The 14,671-nt window shown below is 42.0% G+C and overlaps 3 protein-coding genes across 5 annotated transcripts in view; 1 reads left to right on the top strand and 2 right to left on the bottom strand.

The window, feature by feature from the left end:
- Positions 1–14,522, bottom strand: part of LOC130129537 (copine-3-like) — a 24,019-nt gene extending 9,497 nt beyond the window's left edge. For 2 of the 3 annotated variants that reach the window (XM_056299102.1, XM_056299104.1), the window contains exons 1-4: positions 3,271–3,561; positions 2,754–2,961; positions 404–583; positions 178–252 (exon numbers count right to left, since the gene is read on the bottom strand). In XM_056299102.1, coding sequence (XP_056155077.1) covers positions 178–252; positions 404–583; positions 2,754–2,918 — 420 coding nt within the window. In that variant the 5' untranslated portion in view covers positions 2,919–2,961; positions 3,271–3,561. Of the gene's footprint in view, positions 1–177; positions 253–403; positions 584–2,753; positions 2,962–3,270; positions 3,562–14,464 lie in introns of those variants that run through there. The other variant, XM_056299103.1, reaches the window with a different exon arrangement.
- Positions 3,832–12,015, top strand: rmdn1 (regulator of microtubule dynamics 1). Its single transcript, XM_056299105.1, has 10 exons — positions 3,832–4,048; positions 4,711–4,813; positions 5,710–5,794; positions 6,523–6,682; positions 7,304–7,393; positions 7,478–7,533; positions 7,819–7,906; positions 8,076–8,106; positions 8,618–8,751; positions 9,109–12,015. The coding sequence occupies exons 1-10, from the start codon at positions 3,923–3,925 to the stop codon at positions 9,148–9,150; spliced, it is 915 nt and encodes a 304-aa protein (XP_056155080.1). The 5' UTR covers positions 3,832–3,922; the 3' UTR covers positions 9,151–12,015.
- Positions 14,473–14,671, bottom strand: part of LOC130129539 (NEDD4-like E3 ubiquitin-protein ligase WWP1) — a 57,717-nt gene continuing 57,518 nt past the window's right edge. The window contains exon 25 of the mRNA XM_056299106.1: positions 14,473–14,671. Coding sequence (XP_056155081.1) covers positions 14,572–14,671 — 100 coding nt within the window. The 3' untranslated portion in view covers positions 14,473–14,571.

Raw genomic sequence — 14,671 nt, 5'->3', positions numbered from 1 at the left:
CACTTTCTCCATTTGTGCCGGGGATTTTTATTCTTAACGACACTGGTGTTTCTGTACTATTGGTATATTATTTTCTGAAAACAAATGTCACTCTTTATAACTCCTCGAAACAAAATTCATGCATTTCGTCATCGTTCGTGCCCGTGGGTTAGCAACGCCACTGCCACTTTCACCCACAGTGATAGTCCCGTTTCCCGCGTGCCTCCCATTCTTCAGCAGCAGAGGTCGAACCAGCCTCCCGCAGGACACAATCTGGACATAAGAAAAAAAAAAGGCAATGAAGGAACAGCAAAACTCACATGGGTCACAGTGATCCAGAAGATGGAGCCCGGTAGACCATGTGTTTGTGGAAATGCACAGTCTGAACGTTCAATTTGCATGAAAAGATGAAAGCAAAGCTAACCTGACCCAAGGTACACTCCAGCTGCCCCAGGAAATCATCATCGTCCAGGTCATAGGTGTCATTGTCAATGTCATGCACGCAAAACTTCAGCTTCTGCACCATTTCAAAATAATAGTCCATGACAAACTTTTTGGCAAACTTTGGATTGAGGCAATTCAGGATCATCTCAGTGCGGCCAAACTAGGACACAAAAGATTGATATTTGATGTGAGAGGATTTAGGTTAAAGCACACTTCTTATATTCTTACATGAGGAAATATATACAGTTTTATGCAAATGTTTGGGCACCGCTGATCAAATTACAAGACTTGTTGAAAGTCTTGGTGAAAAGAAACTTAAGCATGACATATTTCGGAACAAGATGATGTACAGTTCCTAATTATTTGCCAAATTTAACAGATTAATACAAAAATAAAACAATAAATGTGCCATGTGCAAAAGTTTGGCCACCCCAGTCACTCAGTACCTAGTAACACCACCTTTGGCAGAAACCAAGCAAGCAAGCAAAATTGTATTTATATAGCACTTTTAAAAACATACAAAGTGCTTTACACTCAATACCAAAATACGAATTGATACATAAAATAAATTGAACGATGGCCTGGCGGCCTGTCCAGGGGTGTCTCCCCACCTGCCGCCCAATGACTGCTGGGATAGGCTTCAGCATCCCCCGCGACCCTGAGAGCAGGATAAGCGGTTTGGATAATGGATGGATGGATGAAATATAAAAACATGGCATAGGGAATAACAGACCAAGCTAAAAACGAAGCAAAACAGAAGGCAGGGGTGGGGAATCTATAAAAAAAAGGCTCGCCTGAAAAGATGGGTTTTTAGAAGCTGCTTAAAACAGTCCAAAGATTCAGCAAATCTAATGGATCGGGGCAGATTATTCCAGAGGCTTGGGGCTAAAACTGCAAAGGCGCGGTCACCTTTTGTTTTGCAGTTGGTGTGAGGGATGGATAAAAGACCGAGGTTTGAGGATCGGAGTGGTCGGGAAGTGGAATGAAGAATGAGAAGATCAGAAATATAACTGGGGGCAAGATCATGCAGTGCTTTAAATGTAATCAAAAAGATTTTATAGATTATTCTGAATTTTACAGGAAGCCAATGGAGGGATGCAAGAATAGGGGTAACATGGGACCTACAGGTAGTTCTAGTTAGTAGTCCAGCAGCTGCATTCTGAACCAACTATAGACGATTTAAAGTAGCTTTGTTGAGTCCACAGTGGAAGGAGTTACAGTAATCTAGACGGGAGGAAATTAACGGGTGAATTAAATCACAGTGTAAATGCGTTTCCCGCAGCCAACTAAACGTCTTTCTTAAGACAGGTGACGAAAACTACAGAGTTCAATAAAAATTTGGAGCCTGCTGTCCTCTCAAGGTGTTGTGCTTTCTCTCAAACACCATGGGCCCCTTATTGCCGCTGACTGAGGACTTCAAAATGAAGATAACTTCCCTCTACTAAGCAGGGAAAGGTTATAAAAATGAAATCTAAATGCTTCAAGCTTTTAATGTCTCTTTGCCAGAAACACCATTAAAGAATGCAAGTTAAGGGGAACTGTTATCGTCAAGACAAGGTCTGTAAAACCCTGAAAAATATCTGATGTAACTCTTGGGACTGGTCAGGGAGGAGTAGGGAAAAAATCCTGAAGCAAGATTAGAAACATTTGGAAGCAGGGATTTCTGCCAAAGGTGTTGTTTTGTTTTTTGGTGTTTTTTAAGGTAATTTGGTGACTAGGGGGTGTTACTGGGTGTGACATCATGCCCAAACTCTTGTGCATGCCATTTAACATTTACCATTTTTAATCTGTTAAATTCAATATATACCTGGATATTGCGTTCTAAAATGTGAAGAAATGTCCAATTAACTTTGCACCCAGCAAGGGCTGTGTTAATTTCTTTTCTCTTAGAAAATTCTTTAAAACATACGGTTTGATTAAGGGTGCCAAAACTTTCTCACAAAACCAAGGAGCATCTTTAGGTGCTGCAAATCATTCACATTTGATATATTAACACATGAATCAAGGTGAACAGTAAAATTTCATGATTTGGGATGCGTTTTTTTTTAATTTTGGCTTGGATCTATAAACACCTCCTTTTAAATGTCTAAGCTTAACAAGCGAACAATATTATCAATATGATTATGTTGTGGAGGATAGCCATGCGTAGGCTACACCTAAGCCATTGGTGTTCGGTTAAATCAACTGCGTTTGTCAACACAATTTCAAATTATTTACTGGCAGTCATGATGCAAAGCTGCATAATTGTTACTCTAAATGTGCCATGAGCCATTGTGTGTGTGTAAAAAAAAAAACTCTCCGGAAACCTGGCAAACGATGGCTATACAAACCTCCAACCAGTCAGAGCCCGAGGTGCTCATATACAAGACACAGAGAGGGTCCGATTTGGAGAAGACATCCATGTCCAAGAGGTTCTCACAGGAGATTGTCAGCTGCACCTTCGTCACACAGTGAGCACCAACCATCCCGGGCACATGAGGCCCGCCTGTGGCCATGGCAGCTTACTGAAACGCCGACACCGCCACAGATATCGGCCCACTGGGAATAGAACAGTATGGAGAGCCGTAAATGAAAAGTTGGTCCACGACACTTTGATCGACCAAGACATTCAGTTTCTCTCTGTCTCTCCTCGTCTGTATGGCCATATCGCTCTCTCCCCCTCTCTCTCTCTCGCTCCCTCTCACACGCACGCATACGTTTCATGCAAGCACGCGAAAAGCAAAAACCATTTGTTGCAGAGCAGCTGATCAGGCTCGGAGTACAAATAACTATGTGCGGTCCACCCAAAACTAAGTCAGTCGATTAAGTTCCCACCGACAAGCGGGTCTATTTTACGGTTAAGCTCACCCAAACGTGCGCGCTTGCCTGCGGGGTTTCTCTGGCTGTCGCCCACTCGCGTGCACGCAATCTCTCAACAACTGGCTGGAGCGACTGCAGGTTGCGGGCGACGCCCTCGCCTACGCTTCACTTTAGCTGTCAAATATGCCGTTGATATCCCTTTAAATTGCCTTATAATGGTAGCGTGATCATTTTTATTTGAAATATTTTCAGTTGTACAAATGTAGATACAAATTTCTATAACGAGCTAAAATCGCCGATACGAAAAGGATGTCAGAACTTCATGAGCCGGTTTTTTGTTTTTTTTTGCGCGTGTTTCCCACCGGCTAGCTTTATCAGCGGCACGCAACACATCTTGGCGCATTCAAGAACTACAACTAGTGTTGCGGAATTTTTATCTAAGATAAGCAGGGTTTCTTTCTGTTTTTCTTTTGGTTAAAATTGATTAAGTAAAATACTTACATTATATTACACTCTCAATGAAAGGTAGTCGAGAGATAAATTTAAACTATATTGCCTTGAGGACTTCCACAGCCTCCCATTATCGTAGTTTTGCAACGTTTTCGTCACAACATTGTCTTTGAATACTCCGTTTTTAACTCTTTCCTACTCACTCCGCTATGGGCTGCCGATTATTGAGCTGTCAAGACTGTTGATAAAAATGGCTGGAAGACTTTTCGCACGATGTGTTTCCAGGACTTGGATATCAGTGCCCGGTCTCAAACCCGCAAGGATAAGGAGGGCAAATTGGCAGTGTTGGACAACATCGAAGACTGCTGCTCTAAACGTAAATACCAATGCGTTTATTTCTAATGTCTTCCCCAATGATTATATCCCTAGAAGTCAATACTAGGTTCACTAACTGGTGATTTCATTATTGGCCAAGTGCAAAAAACAAGCAAAATTGACTCGTAGCGTTATATTGGTTGAAAGAATATACGCTGTTTAATCTATTATATTTACGCCTCTGTGGGTTATGTAGGTCAAAGGTCAGGTATTCGTGCAATCAGGGAAGCCTGTTCAAGTCAGTTAATTAGTTGACGTCACCCCAGGATGGAACCAGTTTTGTATCTATGGACTTCATGCGTTGACGCTGATAATGAAGACGATGACGTGATGCTCACTAGAGGACACCTGTGTACATAAACTTTCCTTAAACTTTAGGTAACATTTGTATTCTAACTGCAATGTGTGCGAATTTTATGTGTATAACATTCTTTCAGTACTAGGCCCGTCTAGTTAAGAGGACTAGTCTGTTTTATTTTGTGCTGAAGCGGAAACATTTCTGAAAATTTTAAGCGGATTAGATTTAATATGGACAATAAACTACTCCCAGGGTTCACTGGAAGGTCTAACTAACGTAATGTACATGATAATATTGATGTTCACTTTATCAACCCTAAATAATTTAACGTGTGTGACTTCTGCGTTTCTTGCTCTGACATGCAGGGTGGACGGGCTGCATTGCTGTTGGGCCTGCCTACACTTTATCTGGGATTTGAAGCTTACCAAAGAGTTCATAGTACAGCTGTTGTCCATGCTTTAGAAAGAGGTAGGTAACTGACACTTTGCCTTTTGAGTTATCATGCAATGATATGCTATGAACCTCAAAGAAGGTTGAATCAGTTCATCTGGATACAACGTTTATTGACAGACACTGACTGTAAGGGTCGGGGGATACCTGCAGTCAGTTTAGACCGAAGGGCTCACTTAGATGAGTGATGAAACATATGTCAATAAACGTTGTATCCAGATGAACTGATTCAACCTTCTTTGATTTTCGTATCTGGATTATTGAGCGTGCATCAAGACATAGATCTATGAATATCAAGAAGTCCCAACCAAAATTATAATCAAAACAGTCAAGTCTCATTTCAATTATGTCATTATATTTCATACAAAAAGCCTGATTTCGCAACATTATCTTAGGTAAATAAACCAAAACATAAACAACAGAAAAAAAGAACTAAACGTTCACATTTCCCCGCTATTATTAGAGCGCTTTATTTGCACCTGAAATGTGTAATGTAGCCTGTCATGCCTGTGTAATGACTTTATATCTTGCTCTAATGTGTGGCATAATGTTGCAATTTACCTTAGCTTATTATTTTTTTTAAATTATTTTTATTTTCTGCAAACCAAATTTCCCTTACAGATCAAATGAAGAATTGAACTGACTTGAAATGTGATTAAATTTAACGGCATGAAAATATCCAGGCAGATTTTCTGGGTCTGACCTGCAGCACTTACTATGAAAGACTTCAGTTGATCAGTATAATTTCGCAAAAATACTTGAGTCGATACAGTGAGCATCCAGTTCAATAAGATAATTACAGTGTCCTTTAACCCTTAGTGAATATGACAACACACGTTCTTCCATTTGAAGGAATCCACATCATTAAAAAGAAATGCCATTTGAATCTGTTGTTTTGTTCTGCATCTTGCCAGAGGAGGTTTTGGAGCAGGCAGACTACCTGTACAGCGCTGCAGAGACTGAAAAACTCTATCAGCTTCTACTGCAGTATAAGGACATGTAAGGATACCACTTTGTCACAGTACAGATCTGTCCAATTTTCCTTTGCTTCTTATTTCGACCGGTGTTTATTTTGCCAGTTAATTTCCATATTTCAGTGCATTCAGTTAAATGGTCAAATGCCTTTGCACCAGACATTTGGCATGTCGAGTTGTCCAATGCATTCCTTTGCAACCCACTGTTCAGTGTTGGGATAGGGGAAAAAATGTTGAACATTCATCCTATCTGGCATTTTGCACAAGCCCCAACACTGACCAAGCTGTCACTATGTTAATACACACGCTAAAACAATACATTTGTTTTGCTGTCTTAATTTCAGCTTTGTTAATGTTTTAGAGTATGTTATGACAGCTCTTTAGAGCTGCTGCCCAGTGACTGCTGGGATAGGGATACAACCGGATGGGATAAGCGGCTTGGATAATGGATGAACGGATGGATGGCTCATTCAGAAACTTAACAAAGCTAGTAGTCACAACCCAGATGAAGCAGTCAGGTCATATGGTTTAGCAACATGCCTGTTTAATATTACCTCACTGAAGCACTTGGTTATACTTGAATTCTGATACTGTCGTTAGATGTATCCATAGTAGACATTGCTATGCTCACACGTTCTCCAATATGAGGTATTGCCAGGGATGGGATATTATGGGTAAAGGCCTTCCTATAATACTGTGTCACTACATGACAGATCAATGAGATTTGGCTTTTGTGCATTTGCGTGCTTTCAGCAATGATGCAGAGTTCTTGTGGAGGCTGGCACGGGCGTCACATGACTTGTCTCTCATGCCGAACATCGCTGCTGATCAGAAAAAGACGCTGACCTATGAGGCCTTCGAATACGCCAAGAAGGCCTTGGAGAGGGATGAAGGCTGTTTTGCAGCACACAAGGTAAGACCGACTCTATATGCTCACTGTGAAACCACCACCGAGTCATTTTATTTATACTGCTCTGAGGAATATATGCAAAATTATAAGCGGTTTGGATAATGGATGGATCATAAAAACCTTAACATGGGCATCTGGGTAGCATAGCAGTCTATTCCATTGCCTACCAACACGGGGATCGCCGGTTCGAATTCCTGTTACCTCCGGCATGGTCGGGTGTCCCTACAGACACAACTGACCGTGTCTACAGGTGGGGAGCCGGATGTGGGCATGTGTCCTGGTCACAATACTAGTGCCTCCTCTGGTCGGTCGGGGCCCCTGTTCGGGGGGAGGGGGAATAGCATGATCCTCCCACATGCTACATCCCCCCTGGTGAAACTCCTCACTGTCAGGTGAAAAGAAGTGGCTGGCGACTCCACATGTATCAGAGGAATCATGTGGTAGTCTCTGCAGCCCTCCCCGGATCGGCAGAGGGGGTGGAGCAGTGACCAGGACGGCTCGGAAGAGTGGGGTAATTGGTCAGGTACAATTGGGGAGAAAAAGGGGGAAAACTCCAAAAACAACAACAATAATTAGGTTTGTTTCTTACATCATCGCCATCTTAATTGTCTTTCACACACTCAGTGGTATGCAGTGTGCCTTAGCGACGTTGGGGATTATGAAGGAGTCAAGGTGAAAATTGGAAATTCCTTCATCATCAGGGATCATCTAGAGGTAAAGTACAACCAAGTCAAGGCCACATAGTCAAAGCATGGCATTTGTTATTATTCTGAAACAAAATGCACTGACTTTCCTTAGAGGGCCATTGAGCTAAATCCCAAAGACGCCACCTCGATATACATCCTGGGCTACTGGTGAGTCGTTGAATCTGTTTATTTGAACCATAATGGAAATGTGGTGGGCTTGGAATGCAACTTCAGTGTTTACTTTTAATTGATAAAAAAAAATCAATTAAGCTTTGATTGTCAGAGTCGTCAGCTATTTTAAAGCCGAGACTCCTGGGTAGTTGTCATTTATATGATTTGAAGGAATAAATTGTTTGATTCCAATTTTTCATCGTGTACTCAAATGAATGCAAACTTTCTAATTAAATTTACAGGGAAATCCTGAAGTTACATTACTGGTCTTTTCTCCCACAGGTGCTTTGCTTTTGCCGAGCTGCCTTGGTACCAGCGCAAAGTGGCAGCTGTAATCTTTGCATCGCCGCCTACAGCCACATACGAGGAGGTTATGACCGCTCTTTAAACTTCTCATTCCGTTTTTGCCAAATGCACTCAATAGAGTAGCTTCAGGATGTAATAACACTCCCACTTTCCAGAAAGCAAGCAAATAACCCATGCGATACACAACTCTCTGTATATTGTCACTTGAGTGTTGGTCCTTTGCCCCTTTTCAGGCTTTGGCATTCTTCCTGAAAGCTGAAGAAGGTAAGACACTGAATGCTTTCACTGGGGATACTTGTGTTTGGACACTTTAAAATATAATCAGTTATCAAAGCTTTTTTTATTTTCTAATATAACAACCTATAATTTTGATTTTAATCATCCCAGGCCACAATGAAAACAGCTCCATGCATTTCATTCTTCCTTTTGGGTGTCCGGGTAGCGTAGCGGTCTATTCCGTTGTCTACCAACACGGGGATCGCCGGTTTGAACCCCCGTGTTATCTCCAGCTTGGTCAGGCATCCCTACAGACACAATTGGCTGTGTCTGCGGGTGAGACCGAATGTGGTTATGTGTCCTGGTCGCTGCACTAGCGCCTCTTCTGGTCGGTCTTCTGGCGACTCCACATGTATCGGAGGAGACTTGTTGGTCTGAAGCCCTCCCCGGATCATTGGAGGGGGGCAACCAGCTCATCTCGGTAGAGGGGGGTAATCTCATTCTTCCTTTTAACCATCAAAATATGAATCCATGACCGATTTCTGTTTTCTGTTCTCAGTTGATCCCAATTTCTACAGTAAAAACCTTCTTATGCTGGGTAAGACCTACATGGCCATGAAAAACAAGGAGCAAGCTCTGCACTGGCTGACCAAAGCAAAAGACTACCCTCCGCACACACAGGAAGACAAAGAGGTACGATACACAGAGACCTACCTGCCTTTGACCCATGTCTCAGGAGGATGTCACTGTAGGATGTGTGTGCAGATGCACAGTAACACGCCATTTCTGCTTTCAAACCATTTGCAAAGCAGTACTATACCATATGACGGTAATATCCAAGGCCAGTCTGAGAGGCCAAACATTTTTCCGCCACCAAGAATAATTTCTTATCACACAAAACCTAATGATATAACTCTACCAATGGTATAAGACATGCTAGATTCAGGGCCGGAGAACTTTTAGAACAGAAGAAAACCAAAGCATCGGGAAGTCTTGAGTGGACAAGGTGCATATTTTGAATGTTTTTTTCCCCCTTTGGCTCTTTTGCAGGTCCACAAAGAAGCTGCTGAACTTCTAAAGAAGCTGGGATGAAGACGGTCACATCACTTTCATTTTATAGTCTGATGGTCATGTCAAAATCGTTATGGTGTTAATAAGTAGTCCCATTATAATGTCTCATTTCTAATTTATTCTAATTACAAGAGTGGATGCAACTCTCATGGCCTTACACTACTAACTCATGCCTCTGAGCTACTGTGTAGCAACGTACAGATGAAGCATACAGCTTGCAACATCCACTGACAGTGTTGTATTAACACAGGCCTATTTCTTCTGTTTTCTATGCAAGATTTCAATCTGATATGTGAACAAGTACTTCCAATTCAAACATTTCATGCTTGAAATTTTATGCTCAAGTCTTCATTCCGATGAAAACTAGACACGTTTCTTTCCATTCCAACATTTGCTTCCAACGTTAATCTTGCTAGAGATCAACACATGGCACTTGAAAAGTCTGGCACGAAATGCATTTTTAGCATTCTTTGGGGAATTTGTCTTCTGTGGACAGAGAAGTCAGAGGGAAAATTACGTGACTAACTGATTTCCTCCGTAACAAATTGCTAGTCAAAGCTTAGCCTCCACACTGAATTACATCAACGGTGTTGCGGCTATCATCACCTTAGTCATTCGTGAACATCAAGGATTAAAATAAAAAATGAATTCAAAGTAGTTGTAAAGATGGTCAGATACATTTATTAAATATGGTTCTTTCCACAGGCAAGATCTTTAAAAAAAAAAATGAACCAAGAGGAAATAAAATGTATTTTTTCTAAAAGAACAGAAACATGGCCAACAGTTATTTTATTTTGTGATTCCTGAGCAGAAGGCCTTTCAAACCCCATGATACTCAAAACAGAAGAGCCGGTCATGAGGAGGGAGCAGTGGGGGGTATTTTCACGTATTCATTTATTTTATTTCTTTTATCTCATAAATCCATCTCTTCATCAAGATGGGTCAAAGATTAAAAATGAATCTTCTATACACATCGTCTCCAGTAAAGGGGCATTCTGTACAGTGTAGTTGGTGTTTACAGTGTGTATCTACACGCGATATGTTAGTTTAGGTACATTTCGGTTTGCCCAGATCACAGTCAGCACAGGAGTCACTCAGCCAACAGGCTCATGGTTTGTCATTGGACATCTCTCTGATATACGGTACTGATACTGTATATAATCAATATACAGTACCATGAACGGGCTCGGGGTTTTGCGGTGTACACGTATCCGGGTATCGTTTGTAACCTGAAACGTACCCTCCATTTCTGATAAGAACAAAGGCATCACAGATTTCTATCAATGGAGCTGCAGCTCTGCGTAATTAATTATAACTAAGTACTTTTATTTACTTTTTTCTTTATACATGAATATGCACATAGTTGATTTTTCTTTGATTACAAACTTTTTTTTTGTGGAAAGGAAGCACGGCATAATGTAATTTTGAGTTGGCCTCTTCTGCCACAGTGAATGTTCCTCATCCCTCGTTTCTCTGCAGTCCCTCCATTATTCACCTCATCCACAGGAACAGCTGAATGGGTTTTATATACATGACTGGTAGCCTTGACCGACTACCTGGACTCCTCTTTATAAACTGTCGGACAGGACCTCATTTGCAGTGGACTGCCAGAGGAAAACAAAGCGAGAGTCATCTGCTGCAGCCATGGCTCGTTTCTTTTTATTCATTTATTTTTCCTCTTTACTTTTTTTCCCACCTTTTGACAAGTGGCTTAAAGAATAAGCACCAGAGTGGTTGGCTGGAAAATAAAATGGCTGCTGATTTCACAATTTGAAAACAGGGAGTGTGACGCTTTACGCGTCAATGAAAAATAGGCGAATAACGAGGGGAGAGAGGGTCGAGAAACGGCAAAAGCGATGCACGGACAAAGTTCGCTGCTTTGTCAGCGCCTAAAGGCCGTGCGCTGAGTTTCCGTAGATTATTTCGTTTGGCCTGTCCCACACAACCCTCAACCCTTTGTGTTTGATAAGATTATTTTTTTCAATAGGCACCACTTCACTGACAAACGAGATCTAATGAAACTAAGGCTATCATCTCCCTCTTTCTTAAAAAAAAAGAAAAGAAAAAAAGACAAGAGCATGGGCTCAATAAATTAAACAGGACAAGTATCACTGGGGAGATAGAGGAGCAAGGTGCGGCACTATGGCTTGACGACAGGCATGTTCCTGAGCAGCTAGGGCCGAGCAACCAGATGCCAGATAACTAGACAAAAAATACACCATCATGTCTGGCTGACTACCTCCAGGCTCCATACTGCAAAGTTTAAGGGTGATTTCACACATCAAGGGGACAAAGGTTCCTTCCCTGCTACCCCCCCCCCCAAAAAAATCTACTTTACTATGAAAACCCTGTCTTGACTTTGCTAATATGTCACTCATGGCCAAATTACATTTTCTTTTTAATGAATAATTTAGTGCCTCTGATATTGGTTCATAACAGTGACCAAATGACCACTGCACATTAACGCTCTGCTTAGGTGGTAATCATATTTTGCTGCAAGATATGCATCAACATACACGTCACAGTAACTGCTTCCTAATTCATAGTTAGCCTACCACCATGACGGATAAGGGCACATGTGTAAACAGTGGGTGAAGATTTTAAAGTTAAGATTTGTTTTCAGCGGGAGAATTTTGGGTGATGTTGATGATATCCAACAGGACCATCCCACGACTGTGAAAGGCTCAGAGCAGATCACTTTGTTAACTCAATGCAAAGGGCGTCTGGTTAACGAAGGCAAAGCGACCTTCACCCATACGACTCTGCAAAATGTTCACGAGAACTTGGATAAAGCACTTCAAGTCAAACAATCTCAGGATGTCTAACATTAGTTAGTTAGGCAACTGAACTTGCATAGCAATTAAGTGATTTATCTATACAACTTTACTTGCATCTCAATGCTTGTTTCAAAAATGTGACCCATCACACAACTGTATACCCGAAATCTCCAACCATGACAAGCCTTATACACGGCTGAGATAGATGCTCCCCTTTTTATATTATATATGTAGCGAATTTGGGGGACAGCCAGGAACTGCCACAGCCGGGACGCGAACCCGGGTCTCCTGCACCACAGGTGACTACATTAACCAGTTGACTAAAGGGTCGGACCCGTTAGCCAAGGGCTAGTGAGTCTAGTCATCTGTGATCGCGAGTCTAGTCATCTGTGGTTGTTACACTACCCCCCTCCTTTGGGAAGCGTGTCCCCGCGCTTCAGCATATCTGCTCCCTCATGCCTCTGGGCGCACGCGCTTCCGATGGCCTCACCATCCCACTTCTGACACCAATGTAGAGAATTCAGGGCAGGTGGGAACCACTGCAGCCGGGACACAAACCCGGGTCTCCCGCACCAGGGGCGGCTACATTAACCGGTCAACTAAAGGGTCCGACATGTTTGCGAAGGGCTAGCGAGTCTAGTCATCTGTGGTCGTTACATATAGACAGACGAAAGAGTTAATACAAGTGCTATACAGACATGGTAAACACTGTAAAACAATATTTCTTATGAAAACTGAGTCAATCTTGGGAAATGTTTCACTGAAACGATGACTTACAATGCACAAAATTCTCAAATGCTTTATCATTCAATGGGACTTTAAAGTAGTACACAGTGCCTTGTATCTCCAGACAACCTGAAATCTCATTTGTATGTTTTAAGTAGCCTGTTACGTTGGGATTAACCGGTATAGTGTGAGCTGAGCATCTTTGTGTGAATGAATTACCCTGTACCTTTACATTTATTAATATATTTATTTTATTCCTGTGTTGGAATAAATTTAAAATTTATAAAGCCGCCTTAGAAGATGCATGCATGCATGCATGCATACAAAAAGGCCCCAGTTGCCTTTGTCATATAGCAAAATCAAAATCACAGGGTCAGTCCATGTCTTCGCTCCTCAGCAATGACAATATGGTATTTTACTGATGGCTAAGTTAATAAAGATATTGCTGAGGTTTTTTTTTGTTTTTGTTTTTTTTAACTGTAATTGTTGCTGATATACACCTATGTACAAGTAATAATTTAACAGCTAAATGTCCTTATATCCTTCCAACCCTATTTGTCCAAAAATGGCTTTGGACTTGAAGGGAAAACACTGACAGTAATGGATCGAGTTTCTAGTAACGACTGGAAATGAACGGAGTAAATGCAAAGCAGCAATCCAATTCCTTTGCCACAGAACCAGTTTAAATGTCCTGTTGTCATTCCTCTTCACAGCACAACGTTTAAAGAGAAATGAGCCCCTCGCAACTTATTCAAAATAAACATTTGCCATCCGGTTGTTTTTTTAGTCACCATGGTGTGCACTTTACATGGTATCTGGAGCCCCATCACCTATACTGTTGTTGTGAGATCTGGCAGCTGGCTACAGTCTAGGAGGTCTGGAACGTGCCCAATCTCTGGGATAGACCGCCTGTTGCTTAAGCTTCCTATCGACACCACATTTACCGCCCCCTTACCCTCTATACACACACACACACACACACACACACCACTCTCCATCTCAAAGTCTCACATCCTGGGCGGACTCAGAACAATTTCATTGACTCCTTAAGTTCTGTTGATGGCAGGCCGCCTCCAAGAACTTGGAGAAAGGGAAGAGGGGGGCCGTGAGGGCGGCCCAAGTTATGCTTGATGTTCTTATCTGAATAGGGTCAGATGATGTCCCTTTTTAGTTAAGGCCAGAACGGGGTATCACAATGAGGAGAGCCTTGTCCATTTCTAATGTTTCTGTGGTCACTACAGAGGCTGAAGAGGAGTCCGTACAGAATTCTGGTCTTCACTGCGGTGTTGTCGATAAAAGCTGCAAAACTGCAATACTATCATAGGGCTAGCAGCCCACGCTTATGTGTGTAGCATGTGTGTATGTGCATGTACTGGTGGTGGGATGTGGGCACAGCGGTCAGGCTTCTCTTTATGGGAGGCAGCAGTGCAAGCGCGCAACAACAATTTTAACAATTACTAAGGGTCCAAATGGGGAAAAAGAAAGGAAAAAAAAATCTTAGGCACCGGACCCCGACACTACAATCACCCTTTGTAAGCTCTATAGAACTAGAGCTATAAAAGAACTTATCGATTTTGATTATAAAATCTCTACAACATTTTCCTTTCGTTCTCTTCTCAAAAACCCAGCCAGACGGTGTGTAGGTGTGGGGGTTTAAAACGCATCATTCCTGATTTCCGTTTCTTAAAGAGGGGGGGAAAAACTGAAATGCTTGCATATTTCATGATGGGGTAAACTAGAATAGAATGAAGGGTTGGGAGAACTAGAGAGACGCTGAAGAAATGATAGTGTGAATTAAGATTTGGTTTAAAATGACAAAATAGCTTATATACATTGGTAGTTATCTGTGCAATTCTTCCTTAGTTTGTTTTACTTGGCTGGATAAACAGCAGTATGCAGGGGCAAAGAGCGAGAAAGAGATCCCCTTCTCTCCGCCTTGCTACTCTTGGCCGAACCCTTCCGTTTCCTCGATGGCAAAAAGCAGCTTCTCCTTCAGCTGTTCAAAGCTTTTGTAAGGAGGCAAGTCAAGCCGGTTGAAG

The sequence above is a fragment of the Lampris incognitus genome, chromosome 19 (assembly GCF_029633865.1).
Source record: "Lampris incognitus isolate fLamInc1 chromosome 19, fLamInc1.hap2, whole genome shotgun sequence".
In the NCBI taxonomy this organism is placed as follows: Eukaryota; Metazoa; Chordata; class Actinopteri; order Lampriformes; family Lampridae; genus Lampris; species Lampris incognitus.
Note: the sequence above shows the minus strand (reverse complement) of the source record. Positions and strands in the feature narration are given on the sequence as shown.